This window comes from Schistocerca piceifrons, chromosome 3 (assembly GCF_021461385.2).
Source record: "Schistocerca piceifrons isolate TAMUIC-IGC-003096 chromosome 3, iqSchPice1.1, whole genome shotgun sequence".
Classification (NCBI taxonomy): domain Eukaryota; kingdom Metazoa; phylum Arthropoda; class Insecta; order Orthoptera; family Acrididae; genus Schistocerca; species Schistocerca piceifrons.
Genome location: NC_060140.1, coordinates 837,339,826 through 837,360,526, shown reverse-complemented (window position 1 = coordinate 837,360,526; position 20,701 = coordinate 837,339,826). Strand labels below are relative to the sequence as shown.

Here is a 20,701-nt window from a genome sequence, read left to right as displayed (position 1 = left end):
ACCAGCTATTACAATGTCCATTAGAAAGAAGCTCATTGTACTGAAGCATGATTGATGGTGTCGATGCTGTGACTAAGTGGCATTTGCTTAGCATCCTGTAGTGAAGTGACCTTGAGTGCGAGTAGGTGAGTCACTGCTGCTGCTGGCCATCCAATATTGCGGCAGCAGAAGGTGCGTGTGTCCACACCGCAGCTTGTGGTCTAGTGGCTAGCGTTGCTGCTACTGGATTACGGGGTCCTGGGTTTGATTCCCGGCCTGGGGACTGGGTGCTTGTGTTGTCCTCCTCCTCCTCCTCATCATTTATGACAGAGACTAGCTTGGACTGTGAAAAAAATTGGACTGTGTAAAAACTGGTGCTTTGTTGGGTGCTGATGAATGTGCAGTTGAGTGCCCCCCAAACCAAAGATCATCGTCATCATCATCAGAAGGTGCACATGGTGGTGTTCCATAGTGGATGTGCTACTTGGGGTCCACTGGATCCTGTATGACTGTTATCAGCCTTGGATGGAAACTTGCCATTCCATTACCAACTGTGGTCTGGGTTTGGTGTTGGGTTGTTTGGGGGAGGAGACCAAACAGCGAGTTCATTGGTCCCATCGGATTAGGGAAGGACGGGGAAGGAAGTTGGCCATGCCCTTTCAAAGGAACCATCCCGGCATTTGCCTGGAGCAATTTAGGGAAATCACGGAAAACCTAAATCAGGATGGTCGGATGCAGGATTGAATCGTCGTCCTCCCAAATGTGAGTCCAGTGTGCTAGCCACTGCGCCACCTTGCTCGGTGACTGTGGTATGCCCATACAGTGATAGCAATACATGTTACCATCTACTCCAACAGCTGAATACAGCTGACTATATTCACCATTATTCACTCAACTATGTCATTAGTACAAATAATAACAAGTATGTGTATCACCCAGACAGGAAACTAAAGCACACTGTTCCTGCAGATTAACATACTTCACGGGTTGGCTATTGCTTCCAAAAATGGTTCAAATGGCTCTGAGCACTATGCAACTTAACTTCTGAGGTCATCAGTCACCTAGAACTTAGAACTAATTAAACCTAACTAACCTAAGGACATCACACACATCCATGCCTGAGGCAGGATTCGAACCTGCGACCGTAGCGGTCGCTCGGTTCCAGAATGTAGTGCCTAGAACCGCATGGCCACTCCGACCGGCGCTATTGCTTCATTGCTGTCAAGTGATCACCACAAAACCAAAGAATAATTATGTAACTTTATATTTTTGAGGTGATAAAATTTTATAACATCTTTTCCAATTAAAAATTGAGCTTGAGCTTCGTGAATAAATTCAAAATACAGCAGTCAGGCTTATGTTACAAACTTTCCTCATTTCAAATCTTCTGGTAATGTAGTATAGAATTTTGTTTTGGTATTTTAAATGTGATCATATTTCTTAGGAGAAGAAGAACTTATTAGCTGAGATCACTACAAAAAACTTTATTGTTGGTAACCTGTTTCAGTAAAATGAAGTTACCATCTTCAGAACTTCATAAAGGTTTTTACAAACATCTTGTGCCAGCTACACACTGGCACAAGATGTTTGTAATAACCTTTATGAAGATCTGAATATGGTAACTTAGCTTTACTGAAACCTGTTATCAACAATAAAGATTTTTTTTTAGTAATCTTGGATAAGAAGTTCTTCTTCTCCTAGGTAATCACTACATATCACCCCTTTAAGGTTGATATGAGTAAACTAAGTAATCATATTTGTTTAGGACGCATGAGACATTGTTAGATGGAAATATGATGAACAGTTGTGTGACTCTCTACAAGAGTTTTTTTCTATGTCTGAAACTGACAAAGTCTAATAGAATTTGTGAAATGAAGCCCAAAGCCTCCTAGTTCAGGTTTTTGCTATTTCTATGATGCTCTACTACAAGTCAAACAAACCTGTTACAATCTGTGCTGCCCTCCTTGACCTATGTCCAATATGTTGTCTTATTTGGTATGTGTTTCACACACTTAGCCAATATTCTAGGATGGGTCACACATATGTTTGTATACAATTCCCTTCATAAATAAACAGCATTTTCCCCAATATCCTACAGATGAAACAGTCTGCCACTTCCTTTACCTATTATTGATACTATGTGATCCATCTGTGACTCCTTGATATTATGTTTATCTCCTAGCTATTATGTTTTTGCACTTTGTGTAGTGTATAGTTTTAGATTTTTGAATATTAAAGCATCTTATCAAATCCAATTACAATTTTGTTCAATTCAGTACCCCATGTAATCATCCTTTGTTAATGTATGTTGGTGTGATTAAGAGTCAAGAAGTATTCAGAAATAAAAGAAGAAAACTTCATCCACCTGATTCCCTTGACCCGAGGCTTTCAAGTTATAATATGAGAGGATCATGAGTGAGCTATATTTTCAGCATAAAGCATAAATGAAGTCATTCTGTTCAAGATACCTCATTATGTTTCAGCTCAGTCATATGTTCTATGATTTTACAATAGACAGATTTCAATTATATTAGACAGTTGTTTTGTTGACATTCCAGAGATTGTGATCTGTACTTTCCTCCAAACACTGGACATAATTTTTTGTTTGGGAGGTACATGATAAACTATGGTTAAGAACAAAAGTAGCTCACCTGCAAATTCTATATAGAATCTGACAGAGATTACAATGGACCCAAGAGACTCATTCAATTTTAACAACTTCAACTGTTTGTCAATACCAGTGACATTAGTAACTATATCATTCACCTCCAAGGTGCTGCAAGAGTTAAAATGTGTAGTACTCCTGGATCTACCTTTGTAAAGGAACATTTGAACATAGAATTCAGCATGTAATTTTTATCACTACAACCACCAATTCTAGTTCCTGTGATCATTAATAATGATTGAGAATATGAAGTAGTATTGTGAAGTTGGGTCAAAAGCTGGAGTGCGGTTAAAGAAAGGTGTAGAAAACAACTGGCTATTGTACATTGATAAGTGCATAAAGAGAGCAGCATCATGAGAGCAGGTTAAGAACAAAGTGCTGTGTAAGGGAAGATCCTGTTTATATAATGTCTGGGAAAATTCACTGCAGAATGACAGGCCAAATTGACTGATCTATTATACACATAAAATTGCTTACACAAAATGCATTCACAGTTGTTAACATGGACAACCATCAGCTGTATAATGGAATGACAACAGTGAAAATTTGTGCTGGACTGTGATTCGAACCCACGTTTCCTTCTTATCACAAGTGGTCACTTTACCATTAGGCATTCAAGCTAGCTCATGGCCATATCCAGACTCACATATATCAATAACCAAGTTTGGTCTGGGTGTGTGACATGATCAGATAGCCTAATGGTAAGCAATTGCCCATGATAAGTGCGAAATCCTGGTTCGTGTCTCAGTCCAGCACAAATTTTCATTGTCATCATTCCATTATACAGCTGATGGTTGTCCATATTCGCAATTCATGTATTTCATGAGGCTGTATTTACTTCAGTGCCTGTTGCATTGTCCTCCTGAACAACATCAGCAATGCAATATCACATAAAAATGCTAGTTAGCAATAAGTATAATAAAGAGTTATTGTTTCCAAAACAGCAAGTGGACAATCTGGAAGGATATTTTGTAATACTGTCTGAAGTAGCTAATGCATCATGTTTGTAGAGTACAAAAAATAAAGTTATATGCTTGGTATGAACATAACTATTTTATATGCTTAATGTTGATGATCTGCATGAGAGACTATGCCACATTCCAATACCAATATGTCAATATTTTTACGTGCTGTTTTTCACAAGTTTACATTTTACTTTTATTTCAAAATGTCACAGAACTTATCATTGTTTAGCTTACAAGGACAATGAAGGCAAGCCGTGGGTCTTACCAATAGTGCAAAGAATTGGAGAGAAAGTGGCTGCTGACAAAAGCCTGAACCATGAATATCTAATGCTTCTTGGGATTGAGTCACTCAGTTCTGCTGCCACTAAACTTCTGTTGGGTGAAAAATCAAGAGCTGTTCTTGAAAACCGGGTATGGCAATACTGTCTACAATACTATTTTTGTATTTGCGATGTAGAACATATAAGATTGTTGGCAAATTTTAATTTTCTCAATTTTTCTTCTGCTGTATTTACTTGTGTAATTTTTACATCCTGTCAGTTCTGAAATTATTATAATAATGGATATTTCTGGATGGAATAATATGTGAAATACGTGAAAGATGACCACTCATCTATAGCAGACTGATGTGTGTTACATAGATACCTGTAGCAGAAAACAGTGTTTGCTAGCTATTACGCTCAGTCTCTTCACATGCACATGCACAACTAAACAGACACTCAAACACTCAGCAGCAATTGTCATTTTGAAATTAGATGGTTTCACCTTCAGGTGTCTTTAAAAGATGCATACATCAATCAAGATCTGCAAGTTGTGCTTTCTCATACATATGTAGGGTATACATTCTTCATCTGCATACACTGATAAGCCATAACATTATGACCACTACCCTCCATGACACTGGATGCCATCTGATGGAGGAGAAGGGATGTGACATGGTAATAAAAGACTGTAAGTAGATCAGACATGGATCAGGGATCACCCTAGTGAAGATATAGGCTGCGAAAGGGAAATCTGTTGAAATAAGTGAGTTGGACAAAGGATAGATTATTTTTACACAGAGCCTGTGAACATCTCAAAAATGGTGTAGCTAGTTGAAAGTTCACAAGCTACTGTCATAAGCATCTGCGGAAAGAGGTAAGAGGACAGTGAAATTACCACTACGTGCTAAATGGTTGGACATCCACGACTCTTCACAGAATGTGGAGTTTGAATGTTTTTCTGCTCTGTAAAGAAGGATAGACAGTGATCTGTGGCATCTCTGCAAAAGAGCACAATGGTGGTGCAAGCACAAGTGCTTCAGAGCACATGGTTCAAGGTACATTGTTGAAAATGGACCTCCACAGCAGATCACCCATTACATGTTCACATGTTGATCCAATGACATTGTCAATTATGATTGCAGTGGGCACAAGACTATCAAGATTCAACCATCAATCAATGGAAACATGTTGGCTCTTCAGGTGAATTACATTTTTGCTAAACTAGGTCTGTGGTTGTCTCCACAAATGCTGTCATCAAGCTGAATGGTGCCTCAAAACCTGCAGCGCACCATGGGAACAGGCTAATGGGAGCAGTATTATTCTAAGAGAGACATTCTCCTGCACTCGCGTGGGACCTGTGGTAGTAACTGAAGGCACGCTGACAACTGTGAACCTTCTGCATCCTTTCATGCTTGATATCTTCACCGCTGGTGATGTCATCTTTCAGCATTATAATTTCCTGTGTCTGAGAGCCAGAATTGTGCTACAGTAGTTTGAGGAGCGTTATAGTGAACTCATGTTGCTGTCTCAGTGACCAGATTTGCCTGATATAAATACTAAGGAACCTATCTGGGTTGCTATCGGGCACCATCACCACATACGCAAATCAGCAGCCCATTATTTACACAAATTACGTGCCCTGTTCACAGAAACATACTGCCATGTACCTCCATAAACCTGGATCCTTGGTGTGCAGAATCAGTTATGTATTTCATTCCAAAGATGGACGAACCAGCAATTAAGCAGATGGTCATAATGTTTTGGCTCATCAGTGTATACCAACTTCACTTGAAAAACAGTATAACTAGAAAACTGCTGGAAAATCCACAGACAAGAGGACTGTACAGGGGCAGTGTAGCAGAAACGCATCTGCCACAACATCTTAGTATCTAGACAATTTTTTACTGTGAGTTGTTCGACAGCTTTATAGTCACCAGGGTATTGTTTTTTCAAGTAAGGTTCATTTGTCTCCAGCTGCATCATTATTCCATGAAATGGACATTCCCTTGGTGTTTTCTGACTCTAAGCCAGGAATCAAACTTGACTATAAATAGGGAAGTGGCATCAACAATACCATGAAACCTCATTGTAACAGCAAGGGGAGAGTAAACATTGTTTCACATTTCAAACTTTTGCATTTAGCCAGCCCTGTAACAGAAATTTCATGTATTTTCATTTTCCATTTTTAAATGACAGCACTCACTTTGTATGTGCTGCAGTCTTTCTTCTGAAATTATAAAAATTACTCTGAAAAATTCAGGTTTTTACAAATGTCAAAGCAGTTCCAAAACATAACATTTCAGGTAGCTAGGAACAAATATTCTATTGAAATTTAAAAGTACTACAATTGAGAAAACCTTGTCAATACTGTATTTAATCATCTATCTGTTACATTATTACTCTATTATACATCAATAATCAGTATCTGAAACCAAATTAAGCTAAAGTATTATCAAAAACTAGTTACAAGTTCAATGCTTTTTAAGTATACTGTTGGAAATTAACACAGATTTCTATTTTCAGTACAGGTAAAATTGTTAAGACATTAAAGAAATTCAGTCCATGGTAAAAGACCTTCTGTTTCAAGCTGCAAGATGCTGCATGACTGACAAAGTATGGCTTAACTGTCCACATGTTACATAAATATTTCTAAAAATGTATAGAATTTTCTTACCATAAAAGAATAATTGACAATATATACCAAATAGCTGTAATATATTATACAGGAATTAAATGTGAAAAAAACTGTAGAAAATGGGGGAAACTGCTTACGGCAGTTGCTAGTATGCATTCCTTTGAGTCATTCTAAAATTAGTCATTACACTGAAGTACCAGCCAAAAAGCATCACTTTTTCTAGGTACACTATCCTCTATGTACAACACTCTCCCCAACAGGAAATGTCAACATTATATTGTGCTAGAATCCTGTTATTGAATATGTTTGTTTTGTATAATCTAACTATAATGCGTCATTTAACATTACAATATATATGAAAACTGAATTATTCTCAAAACATTCTTTATAGGTTTGTAGGGATGTCATCGAAAGTGGAGATAATCCAATGGAGAACACAGATTGCACACCATTTAATTTCACTCTATATCTCAGAACAACATACAACATCACAAGATAGGGAATTGTGCCAGTAGAGGGTGACCCAAAGTCCTTCAGTTACAGATATTTAACGCTGACTGTATTTTGTCACTTGTTTGTTGATCTGTGTCACTACATCAGTTTTTAAAAAAGTACTTAGGCACCATGTATGTTGGGGAACTGGTGTTTTTCAGTACAGTCAGATTTCATAGTCTCTGGAATCGGAGCTAGTGGCAGTTCCCACTGGTGACAGCCAGTCAGGGTGTGGTCCTTTGGCACTGCACTGTCTGGCGGTGGCTAACAGCATTGTGGATGGTACTGGAGAAGTCTCCTCTGCTGCCTTCATGTCCAAGAGTGCCAGCTGCAGTGACTTGATGGAAACCATTTTGTCTCATCCCAAGTATTAAATTTTAAAAGTGTGTGGTCCACACTACAGATCCTTGTACAGGCCACCATACTGTGGCATGAGTGGTGGGCAGACTGAGTCATCCTGCAACCAGATGAAAGGTATACTGAGAGCTCCTTGTGCTTGAAGATGTTCCTGTGTCCATGTAACTGTGGCGTGGAGAATGTATATGGGTCATCTTTTCTCTGAGGTGTTAACTGAACTTGGTAACAGAGGCTGGTGGAGGTAGGTCAGAAAGCTTGTTGGTAATTAGTTCCACTGGCAGGCATAGCTCTTTGCCTTATATGGCTGTGCTGCTGAATGTTGTAGACCCTCCTTGATTGCCAAATGCGGGCCCAACAAGACGAGCAGCAGTGCATCTGTTCATGTAGTGTTGACACATAACAATGACACCTTCAAGATATGATGCAACCTCTCCATCATACCATTGCTGGGTGGAGGGCAGCTGATGGCGAGAACAACTATAGTTGTAGCTTTCCTGAAGTAACGACCCCTGTTCACGAGTCTGGGTATTTTTACATTGGCCTCTCAGTATACATATTCCTTACTGTCATTTCTTGTTAACAATATTAGCTTATTCCCAAGAATAAGCAGCTTTTTTCACAGTTAATACTTGGCAGAAATCCAATCTACATTTGCACTGCACTTCCTTGGTTCTTGTGCAGAAAGGTGTGCAGTATACAGTTGCATACATTTTCAATAAGCTACTGCTCAAATTCAAAAATCTTAGCAGTAATTCATGCACTTTCAAATTGAAACTGAAGAGTTTCCTCATGGGTCACTCCTTCTATTCTGTTGAGGAGTTCCTTGAAAAATTAAGCTGTTTCTTGTTGTATTGTTGATTGTGTTTACTTAAACTTATGAATTGACTTTTTTCAGGTTCATAAACATTTTATTTTTATCTGTTATTACTTTTATGTTGTTTTATTTTTTTATTTTTATTTTATTTATTTTGATCCAATATCAACTGATTACAAAAAAAGGTTTTTTTTGTTCCAGTCTTCTGGATAAGTCAGAGCCTTACTTACTAGGGTTACATATTATTTGCTGGCACTTTTATCTACACAACTTTTTCTAAATTTAGTTGAGAGAACAGAGTTACATATATGGACTATACATAAAAAAATTGTTATTGCCATACTTAGATTAAGAAATCTACAGTTTGTAACACAGTATTCATATCTGACATTCAAATATTTACAGTTTGTGACACAGTCTAAGATCTGAGATTACATATATTTTTAGATAGATGGTCTTCCATCATACGAGTGTACTAAATCTAGAAACTCATCTATTGAATATACAGGATTGTTTAGGAGCCATAATTTTAATTTCATTTTTAGTTTTGTAATGGGCAATTTGGAGATATTAGGATGGAAGCAGTTCAGTAGTTTTATGCCTGCATAGTGAGGGCTTTTCTCATAAAGTGTTGTTCTATGAGAGATGATGTGGGGTCTCTCTCTACCTCTAGTGTTGTGATCGTGTATTTCTTTATTAAGTGTTTTGTTACTGTTTACTGCCATAATGATTATCTTCAGCACATACAGGTTATGAACAGTTAGTATTTTAAATTCTTTAAACAAATTTCTGAAGGACTCCCTGGCACATTTCTTTCCCATAATTCTAAGTGCCTTCTTTTGTAAGGTAAGTACACTTTTCATATTACCTTTACTGGTGGATCCCCATACCTCTGTCCCATAACTTAGATAGGATTCAAATAGTGCAAAATATATTTGTCTCAGAGTGGTGATGTTACAAAAAGGTGTCAGTTTTCTTAGGACATATGTGGTAGTACATAGCTTTTTGCAAATATCATTCACATGATCAGACCAGTTTAACTCTGCATCTAGTGTCAGGCCAAGAAATTTGGTTGAGTATTGTTTTTTAATGTATTCATCACCCATTAAGATTTGGTTTTCATGAGTTTTTTGCCTCCCAAGATCAAATTCAATATAGACAGATTTTTTGGTGTTTAGTTTTAGTTTGTTTTCACTAAAATACTGCAGAATTAAGCCTGCTGCAGTATTGGATTCCACTTCGAGCTGTGAATAGCTTGAATTGCTGCATATTAACGTGGTATCATCTGCATATAAGATAGCTGTTGCATGGTTTGTTATGGACTGAATATCATTTACATAGATAATAAAAAGAAGTGGTTCTAATATTGACCCCTGTGGAATACCAAAATTTATGTCAGTGGTGTTTGATTTGTATGCTCCCTCTGTAGTGCTAATAGACACAAACTGCTTCCTATTTGTCAAGTAGGACCTCATCAGATTATGGGCTGTGCCTTGAATGCCATAGTTCCACAGTTTGTCCAGCAATATGGTCATATCAACACAGTCAAATGCTTTTTGTTTGTCTAGAAAGATGCCACATACATGTTCTTTATTATCTATTGCTTGAGTGACACCTTTGATTAAGTTGCATGCCGCTGTAATGGTGGATGACCCCTTGACAAACCCATACTGCCCCTTAGAAATCACTTTTATGCATACCAGGAAGTTCCAGATTCTTTTGTATATTACTTTCTCAAAGATTTTGGATATTATTGGAAGAACAGAAATGGGTCAAAAGTTTTCTACTAAATTCCTGTTTCCTTTCTTAAAAATAGGCACAACTCGGGCAATTTTCAACTCATCTGGAAATAGACCATCTTCCATATGAGAATTGATAACTGTTGATAAAGGTGATGCAATTTTATGTATACATTTCTTAAGAGTGTCCAGACTAAGATCATCATATCCTGCTGCATGGGAATTCTTTAAGCTACTCACTATTTCAATTATTTCTTCTTTACTTGTTGGCATCAAAAATATACTTCCTGACACTGGTGTTCCTGTGAATTTGTATTTATGATTTTTAAGCTGATTGTTTATGCTGGAGCCAACAGAAGCAAAGTAATTGTTAAATAGATCTGCTATCTTATTCTGATCAGTTTCTATTGTACCGTTTATCAGCAAGTGATTTTCAGTTGTATGGTTCCCAGATTTACCTGTTTCTCTATTTACTAGTGACCATGATGGTTTGGAGATATTATTTGAGTTCTGAATGACACTTTCAAAATGTTTCTGTTTTTCTGAAATTAGGAGGTCTACATAGTATTTCTCATACTTTTTGAACTCTTCTTTTAATTTTTTATTGCTCAAGTCATTTAACATAGCATACTCATACCATCTTAGTTTTTCTCTAGCCTCAGTGACTGAACTTGATATCCAGTTTCAGATTACAGCATGTGACTGAATTCTATTTTTTATTAATGGGCAGGCTTGGTTAAGAATTTAGAATAGTTCACTTGATAATTTGCCATAACTATGAAGTGTCATCAGAACAATGTTCCAATCCACATTCCTTAGCATATTATTCAACTGAGTTATATTTTGGTCTGTATTCATCCTAATATATATATAGCAACTGTGTGTAGGAACCTTTTTTATGTGCACACTTAGTTCTACTGCAAGGTGGTCTGACAAAGCACTTATAATAACAGAAGATATAAAATCGTAAAGACGAATACCAGTGATTATGTTATCTATTGCAGAGTGGCATGTTTCAGTCTCCCTGGTTGCAGTGTTTATCAGGTATCTTACATTATATTCAGGCAGAGTATTCTTGAATAGTCTAGTGTGTAACTTATCTGCTAATATATTTATGTTGAAATCTCCTATAATTACTAACTTATTCAGGTGTGATATAAAAACATTCTCTATCATATCACAAAACTTTGTTAAGAAAACTTCGAAGTTTCCACCTGGCGGTCTATATAAACATATAACATAAATTTCATCATTTGGTATCTTTATACGTGCTGCACATAATTCAATTGTTCCTTCTAATGAATATTTATTTACATTTACAGAATTAAAATCAAATGTGCTCTTTACATACATTGATACACTCCCACCTCTGATAGTAGATCTGCAAAACTTATTAGCTAGTACCATGTTTAGAGGTTTAAAAAGTTCTAATTTGACATCAGATAGCTAGTGTTCACTAATACCAAGCACATCAGGCATAGTTTCATTTACAAGCACGTCTAATTGTTCATATTTCTTGCTCAAGCCCTCTACATTCTGGTGGATTATTTTAAAGTTGTAAATACCTTGTTGTAGATTTCTCTGCTTTACTGACTTAAATGTGGTCAAATCTCTGTTTCTCTTGTGGGCTTCCTCCTCTTTCTGGTTTCCACTAAAAAATCATTTAGATGGTATAGAGGCACTGGCTTCCGTCTGCTGTCTGAAGTTTTTTTGTTGACAGTACTGGTTCTGCTAATGTTGGAGTTGATTCTGCTGCTATTGTGGATGGTTCTGCTGTTGCTAATGATGGTTCTGTTGCTTTTGCTGTTGATTTTCCTGCTCGTATTAGGGCTGGCTCTGCAGTTGATGGAGCTGTTACTGCATTTGTTGTTGTTAGTGTAACTGTTCTTGATGCTTTTACTACTTTTGGCGGAGTTGGTCCAGCTACCATTGATTCTGTTGCCATTGCTGGTAGCAGAGGTGGCTCTGCTGTTGATGTAGCTGCTGTTGCTGCTTTTGTTGTTGTTGTTGTTGCTGTGGTTGTTTCTGATGCTTTTAGCATTTTTTGTGGAAATACTTCTGCTGGTGCTTGCTTTAAAACTGTTGGAGCTAATGGTAATGACATGCTGTCACTATGTTTGTTCAGTCTCTCTAGCATTTCACTGATTTTACCAAACAAAAGTTTCTTGCCCTTTTTGTTCAGATGCATCCCATGTTTCGTGAAGCAGTCTCTCTTAAGAAAATCTGTACAAAGAAAGTTTGTATTTGATACATTTTGCATATTTCCTGAAATTGTGAGTTGGCTTCCCTAATTTCGGCATTTACACACGAAGTGGGGATAAGGTCATGTCTACAAGGAATGCTAGTGACAATCACGTACTGCTTCTTAGTACCGTCAAGAAATTTCCTTAAGTTGTGCACAGCATTCAGTGACTCATTCCTGTACACATCATTGGCACCTCCAATTAATAAAATATAACGATTTGTGCTTTTGTTATTGTCTTTTATAACGTCCTTTATAATTTCCTGCATTGGAGCACCTGGTTATACGCAACTGTAGGCTTTTAAGTCCTGATGATTATTGAGAATTTCCACAAGACCGCGTCCATGACTATCGGAGTAAATATTTAGGCCTACCTCATTTTCTGTGCTGTTGGCAGAGTATGATGTTTTTGGCGTAAAAACTGATGTTTCAGCGGGTTCAGTAAGAAGCTGAATCATGCTTTCTAATAATTTAATGTACTTTCTAGCTGCTTTTAAGTCTTTGAGTACTTCATTTTTCACACTTAGTTCGAGCTCAGAGTTACACATCTCTGTGGCAGCTTCTCGGCCGTTACACGGATGATTACAGTCACACGAAAATACATTATTGTGATTTACTTTTGCGAAGCAGCTTGAATGATACCATATATGTTTTACTGGACACGTTCTAACACCGGTTTTCTTTTTTTCACCACACAAGCGATACTTCACTGATGATAAAAACTCGTAGTTTATGGAGCAATTTTCTACAACTTGTATACATGCTGCCATCTTGATTCGGTAATTTCATGTACTGGCATGTTCCAAGACCTTGGAGATTTGCTCCTCAGTTTGATCCTATTGAACCTGACATATAAATAAATAATAAAATAAATGAATTGCCAGCTCTTGTTCATCATGATGGTGAGTGGTGGGCTGAACCTTGCGATCTGTTCCCCTAAGATAGTCGTTGCTACTGTACCTGCTGTGATGTCTGTCACAAGTACGGCCTCCAGCCAGTGGGCAAAGCAATTCAGTAAGGTTATCAGATAACAGAAGCCACTGGAGTATGGAAGGGGACCAATCCATGTGGTCTACATGGATGTGCCCAAATATGTCTGAATGTGCGATGAATGATCCTTGTGGGTCTAAGACATGGTTGCCAATTCTGCCCTGCTGACATCAATCACACTGCTTTCCCATGTTTGGAAATCTCTGTCAACCCTGGGCCACACCACCTAACTCTTCCTTACTTTCTCCATAGCCCATACTCCCGGGTGTGCAAGATTATGGAAGGCCGAAAAATGATTCTCTGGAATTTGTGTGGAATGTAGGCACACTGGTACACTGTGCCACATCCCATGACAGAGTTACATTTTCCCATCATGATTTGACTCTCCATAACTGTAGACTTGAAACCTGTTGTTACCTTAGCATGTCTGACTCCCCTGTCCAGCACCTGGGCATGTGCAATGTGATTCCATTACATGGCCCTAGAACTGGTGAAATGTCTGAATAAACAGTTAGCAATGATAGTCATGCAGCCACTTACATGGCAGACATCAATGGTAAACTGAGAAATAAATTCCACCTGTCTGATCTATCCAAACACACTGTTAGGTGATCCTTTTTTAAACAATGTGGTGACAAGGATGTGGTCCATGAAAATCATGAACCCTATGCCTTCCACACACTCATGGAAGTGCTTTACAGCTGCATAAGTGGCATACATATCCTGATCTATGGCACTTCAGTTTCTTCAGTTCTCTGTTAACAGCATGGAAAAGAATGTCAGGGTTGCCATGTGCCATCAGTGTGCTCTTGGAGGGCAGTGCCTACCATGACCTGGCTTGCATCCACCATAATAGCTGTCTGCATGTTTTTGTGTGGATGACTCAGCAGTACAGTTTGTATGACATACTCTTTCAATGACTGAAATGTGGCTATTGCTTCCTCGCTCCAAGTCACCATGTGTTTTCCCTTAAGCAACATGGCGAGAGGTGTGAGCAATGATGCCCCAAGAGGTAGGTGGCATTGATAGTAGTTGAGCATACCTAAAAAGCATCATAGGTCCTTGAATTTCCTTGGTCATGTCATTTCCTAAATCAGTCTGTCTCATTCCACTAGAGGCAAAACGGTTGCTGTTGACATCTCAAACCCTAGGAACGTGACATTACCCTGGCCAAAAACATACTTACCTGTGTTTATCACAACCCCTGCTTGTTGGAGTCATTCAAAAAGAAGTCATAGGTGCTTAGCACGCTGTGTCAGTGATTGAAAAAATATGAGGAAATTGTCCATATAACAACATGCCTGAGCTGTCAGGCATGAGGACATCCATGAGTAACTGGAAATGGTGTAGTATGTCCGCCTCAACGGTAGGTTTCCCGACGTATGCAGTTATGAATTCCTTATGATTGGATCCTGTAGACCTATGCCGATGAACAATCTCTTCTCAGCATATGCCAAAATGGATGTGTTATTAGCTGCCGTGATGTAGAAGGGAGTGTTCATACAGTCCGGTTGAAACAATTTACTTGGTAAAACACTGATGTTAGAGCCAGTGATCCCTAAAAACTGTGATATTTTGTCTGTCACGAAGAGCCTCTTTTAAATTTTCTGTGAGTGGGTGAAACTGACCAAAAGTGATCCATGGGTGAGGATCTGCATAGGACTGCCATAAAAACTCAGTTCTTCAAAGTTGAAGGTTTCATAGCCAGGAAAGGTGGTAATGTATTTGCAGCGCATGTGTATTGTGTCTGTGCATGCGACCAGTGGAAAAGTGTTGTTCTCCTTATATGCACGTGTGTCATCCTGCTACTCCTGTCCATTATGAGCGTGAAATCCCATTGTTGAAGACACACATGGAGAAGCCACTGAGTCAATGAACTGAGATGTCAATGTGAAATACAACACAGACATTTTTGCACATTGTTCACCTGGGTGCAAGCTATAAACAAAAGTGTGGGTATGAGACTCCTTAAAAATGAGCAAGGTGGTTGTGGCAGAGGGAGAGTGGCTTGAATGTTGAGCTAAGCCCTTTAGCAGCTGTTGGGTGAGTTTAGTTACTGATGCAGGGCTGAGCAAGTGTGTGCTTTGTTGTGGAACCGCAGTAATATCAGCACCAGCTGCTCATATTGTTCTGGTGCCATCCACCATCTAGTTAATCACAATCCTGTTGTTTGCCCTGGCTTTGTTCTCCTGAACACTGTGCTCTGTGTAGTGCTCCCACCTATTCTGCAAGTGCTTTAACTTCTAGGGCTAGTTGATCAGATGTAGGGGCCAATGCTTCACCCAGCACACTTGCATCAGGGCAGAAGTTTCTGGTGGCTGCTGAAATACTCGGGCCTGGGCTGCTGGCAGAATGACTACTCTTGCACTATCCTTTTATGCTAGCCACCATGTTTTCAGCTTTGTCTGCCACCATATGCAGTGTAGCATTTTTATCCGCTGTGAGGATAAGTCTCATGTTCTCTGAAAGACTGCTGAGCTGTATTATATGGAGGGACTGTTTGAAAAATAGGTCAGTCCCACTCGCAAGTGCAGGTTGCAAAGTAGCTGGGTGGTGGACATGTTTCCTAAGCCATCAACTGCCATTACGCTGCAGAGCCTGTATTCTGGTGACTGTGCCAAGCACTCGATTAGGCAGACCTTAAGTGCTGCATAACTAAGCATGCATAAAGTACCTTCTGCAATGACTGAACTTCATTTAAGTGGGCAACAACACAATGGAACAGTAATGTATCATCCTGTATATCATGTTGGCAGAAACCGCTTTCCATGTGCAGAACCAGAATTCTGGCCTTGACATCCAGAATGCCAGCAGTTTACTGCTTTTCACATTCTTTCCCTGTGGTGCTGTGTGCTGAGGCTGTTGATCTTGCAGAGCACCTGTCATCTTACTGCTGCTTGGTTGCAAAGTGTTGTCATCATCCTCCATTTTTATGCAACCTTGAAACAACAGAATTCTTTTTAAATCATTAATCAATATGTGTACATAGAGATTTACAGCCACCATGCAGGAGTCGCAAAGATAAAGAATAATAGATTCTGTTGTTGCTATGCGACGGTTCATTTCTTTTACATTACAATTGTTTGATAACTTCAGGCCATCAGGCATTTACTATTGAGCATATACTACAGTTTGTGAGGCAAAAATTACCAATATTACTACTGTAACTCTTTTGTATCAGTTGTGAATAAATAGTTGCCACTGTGTAAGTTCCAACCCTCATATTATGTGGTTGCTTTCTGGATTTGGTTGTGATATTTTTCTTGTTGTGATGTGGAATCTCTGCTTCAAATGTTAGTTCAACAACAGACAGAACTTCTCACAATCCTGGACAGGCTATGCCAATGTTGCTCTCTCCCACTTCATCTCTGGCTGTTTTTCCTCCTCTGTTCCCTCTGTTTGATGGGGCAGCAGAAGATTGGGAAGCACATGGACACCACCTACAGCAACATTTACATGCCTTCCATAGATTCAGAGGTATTTCATGCACTGTTTCACTCCTAGATTTCTCCCACCTCATATCAGATGTTGTGGCAGTGGGCCCCATTACAGGAACCTTCTTCGTTATCTTTTGACAGTTTGTGCTTGCTGTTGTCTTCCTATTATCACTGCTGCTCACATGTTGCGGCTGTTAGGGTTGAATTCTACCAATGCAAGAAACAGTCCCATCATGTTATCATGCCTGGAACACAACTCTCCATGGCCTTAGTAGCAAGTGCCGTTTCGTTGTGTCCAAGTCAAAAGAGTTGCACACGACAATGTGGTTTGCAATGTTATAATCCACACCACTTCTAATAAGGAAGTCCAGCAACAAGCCATACAATTGGAAAACCCTTCCCTCAATGAAGTGCTGTCCATTACCCAGTTGCATGAGGTCTCACACACCAATAGTTGGCAGCTGGAAGCCATGGAGTGGCTGCACTACTGGCTCTTGTCACATCAGCTGGAGTAAATATCAGACTGTGTGCGAAACTGGCCAGGCTCAACTCTAGATAGGTCACCGGCCAGCTGGTCAAGTGCACTCTGGAGGGGTTGCATACACATCCAAGAATATGGGGTTTCTGCCAGTGCTGTCATCTTCTGACTTCCGTGGCACTCATACATCTGCATGCCAGAGTCACAGCTGTGGAATGTTATGTAGGCCACCAGAATACCGAACAGCACTCCACTTATCAGTGGCAGCACCGTTTTGTTTTGGCTCCCTTAGCAGTGTGCTATGGTACTTAGGCATGGAGAGTTCAATGTGTACTAGGACTGCAGATATGTACCTACAAAAATGAAAAGAATAAAACTGTAATTTTATTTTTAAGGTGACAATTGAAACTTTATAACTACTCCTTATATGGAGAATGACTTGGTCATTAAAGAGGCTCAACAAAGCATGGGAACCAGCCATGACTGTGCGCTAAGTCATCATCAATTGGAGAGAAACAAATTGAAAGAGGACACACTGATGGGGGTTCAAATTCAGGACAGCTGGGTAAGGCATCAACAACTTTCTGGAGCACTTATGCCAAGACCTGCAGCTTGCAGCCAGGCTTCCCCAGCTGTGCAGTGTGGTGGTATCCGTTGCTTGTTTCTTCAGCAGGGTGTTATGAATGTCAACTTCCCCTGTCAGTGCATTTCTAGCAAGCTAGAATTTGAACTGACTCTCCACTGCAGCTTCCACAGGCGCACCTCAAGATGGAGAGTGTAAGGGGTTAACCGCCCCTTATGTATTGAGAACAATATATCATTGCCTCACACAGGTCACAGTAGGTACTATGGATAGTCAAGCGCTGAGTGCAGCAGAGAGTAGTCAGTGTTGAGACTCCAAGCAAGTGAGTTGTTGGCTGCTAAGTGAGCAGGGCAGATTTTGGCAGGATGGCCAACTGCAGTTACAATTGTTTAACTGCTGTGTGTGTCACCCAATGTCATGGGCCTGACCTCCAGCAAATACATAAATGGCATTAATTGAGTGATTTGTTGATGTGTATAAGTGTTCATTTGCATACTGTGATTATGCAACAACCGTGTCAGACACCCACGATTTGGACTGCAGTGAGGATTGTGCATTCAGTGCCACATGAAGAATAATGGCAAGTGGCGACATTAATAGGTGACCTGTTATGAGTTAGCCATTATTATTTTGTCAGATGTAGGGAGTAACTGCCTCATTCATGCTGTTTCGACAATAAATAAAGAAAATTAACACCAAGTATTTACCAATTATTGCTACCTGACATCCTAATTAGCTTTATTGGATTTGATACGAGACAACTCCCGTGCAAATATTAACCGATCAGCCTTCAACAGTTACCCGTGGTCAAACTATTCTAAACTGTTAGGCTATAATCCACTAGTCAATAAAAGTGGGTTTAATAAGGGAGTGGTTCAAGAGCAGCCATCCTGTTGCAATGTTATACAGTTTTCACAACAACATCTAGTGTTGTGCCAGAGAATCATTCAAACAGTAGGGTAACTACTGCCAATGACATAGAAATCACATATAGACCACACTGATAATGTCAGAGAAATCATTGAACTTACCAGACATATGTAGGAAATTACCATTCCTTCGTCATTTGTAAATAGGCCAATCAAGCAGAATGGTGAAAGAGTTTCTGCTTTGAACTTCACAATATATGGAACATGAACACAAATACTGTATTTGTTTGAGAATACCATAAAATACATTACTACCATTAAAGCAAAATTTGAATATTAAAAGTAGTCTTGAAGACAGGAGAGGGGTGCGTACTAACAGCCATTTAATGATGCACAACCAGAGTAACTTAAGCTATTTATTTTTCAGCTGCTGGTAAGTAGACTTTATTCTTCTGTGTAAAATATTATTGACTATGATATTAATTATTAATAGCATCATTAACTTTTATATAAAGGTTTTTCTCTTTCAAAGAGTTCATATTTTATTTGTTATTAATTACTGTTACTTTTTTTGAAGTGGCAGTTATAGCAGTTGCCACTGCATTTTTTATTGCTTTTATACAAAAATAATTTTCCATTAAATCTTTTCAAGGCCTTTGGCGTGCATTCACTCAGTGGGACTGGGTCATTCAGAATTGGATCAGAGTTTCTGTCAAAAATACTAAACTTCAATATTGCTTATGTTCCCACTCCAACATGGGGTATGTTGTATTTGCCCTTCTAATGAGATTTTTATGATATATTTAGCCTTATTGTTGGAATCATAAAAAGGCTATTGAAAATATTTACTTTCTGTATAACATTTCAATATAAATTATTTCACAAAAAAGTCAGTGACATGACTTGATATGTCACAATTAGAATCTTAGAAAACTGCTTTTTGAAAAGTCAATTTGAATGAGGCCAAATCTGAATTTCAGATAACCATCAAAAAATTCTACAATTCTCTGGCTTTGGTGATATACGGCAGTACCGATACTGGGACAATGCAACAAGATCTTTGGATATTAATGGTCTGATAAGTGATCTTTCTACTGCACCAGAAAATTCTGTCATTGTGTTACATTTGTGTGCTCATAATCCAACTGGTTGTGATCCTACAAAGGAACAGTGGATTAAAATTGCTGATGTCATGCAGGTAAATATAAAGATTTTGCATTTAGATGAAATACAAAGTGCTTCAGGATTTATGACAAATGAAAGCGATGTTCTTTTCAATTTTTAAAAGTTTTTATTGTAAAGTGAACTATGATGCATTTTTCTTCATGTAGGAGAACAAGCTCTTCCCTTTCTTTGATGGAGCTTATCTTGGCTTTGCATCTGGGGACTTGGATGAAGATGCTTGGCCTGTTAGATACTTTGAAGAGAGAGGTTTCGAACTGTTTTGTGCACAATCATTTTCAAAAAATTTTGGCCTATACAGTATGTATTAAGCACAATCACTAGATGAGGATATAGTCTGCACATGGCTCTTAAAATCTAATACCTCTTTTATGTCAATATTTTAGGTGAAAGGGTTGGAAATCTGGCAGTAGTACCCAAAAACATCCAAGACAAATTAAAAATACAATCTCACTTGCACACTATCGTCAGAGCAATGTATCTGACTCCACCAGCTCATGGAGCTCGAGTAGTTGATTGTATACTTAATGACCCAGAGCTGACTAAAGAGTGGTTAGTAGATTTAATGGAAATGTATAGTGTCTATCAACAGATATAATGTAGTTCAAATCAGCTGTGTTCCATTTTCTGTATGTGTTTCAGGAAAGAATGTTTGCAGAGCATGACAAAACGTTTGCAGAGCATTAGATCAGAGTTTAAGCTGTCTCTTGAAAGGCTGAAGACCCCAGGTAACTGGGACCACATAACTGAACATAAAGGAATGTTCTCTTACACTGGCCTCACAGGTACATCATTCACTTAGAATATGTTATCTCTGTTCAATACCTTTCTATGGCCCATTTTTACTTTCAGATATGTGTGGTATTGATGGATTTAATAAAATTTGTCGGTTTGATATTAACTCACACAGAATAAAAACTCAATCAATGCTCAGTATAGATTTACTGACCAGAAAATACTGAATGAGAGTTGCTAACTAAACCAAAGTTAATTGCTTCAGAATTATATGCA

General features: G+C 38.7%; 1 protein-coding gene across 1 annotated transcript in view; it reads left to right on the top strand.

The window, feature by feature from the left end:
• The window catches only part of LOC124789102 (aspartate aminotransferase, cytoplasmic-like), an 80,065-nt gene that overhangs the window by 42,979 nt on the left and 16,385 nt on the right, over positions 1–20,701 (top strand). The window contains exons 2-7 of the mRNA XM_047256390.1: positions 3,839–4,020; positions 19,161–19,269; positions 19,489–19,706; positions 19,840–19,990; positions 20,077–20,242; positions 20,333–20,475. Of these exons, the coding sequence (XP_047112346.1) occupies positions 3,839–4,020; positions 19,161–19,269; positions 19,489–19,706; positions 19,840–19,990; positions 20,077–20,242; positions 20,333–20,475 (969 nt within the window). The remainder of the gene's footprint in view (positions 1–3,838; positions 4,021–19,160; positions 19,270–19,488; positions 19,707–19,839; positions 19,991–20,076; positions 20,243–20,332; positions 20,476–20,701) is intronic.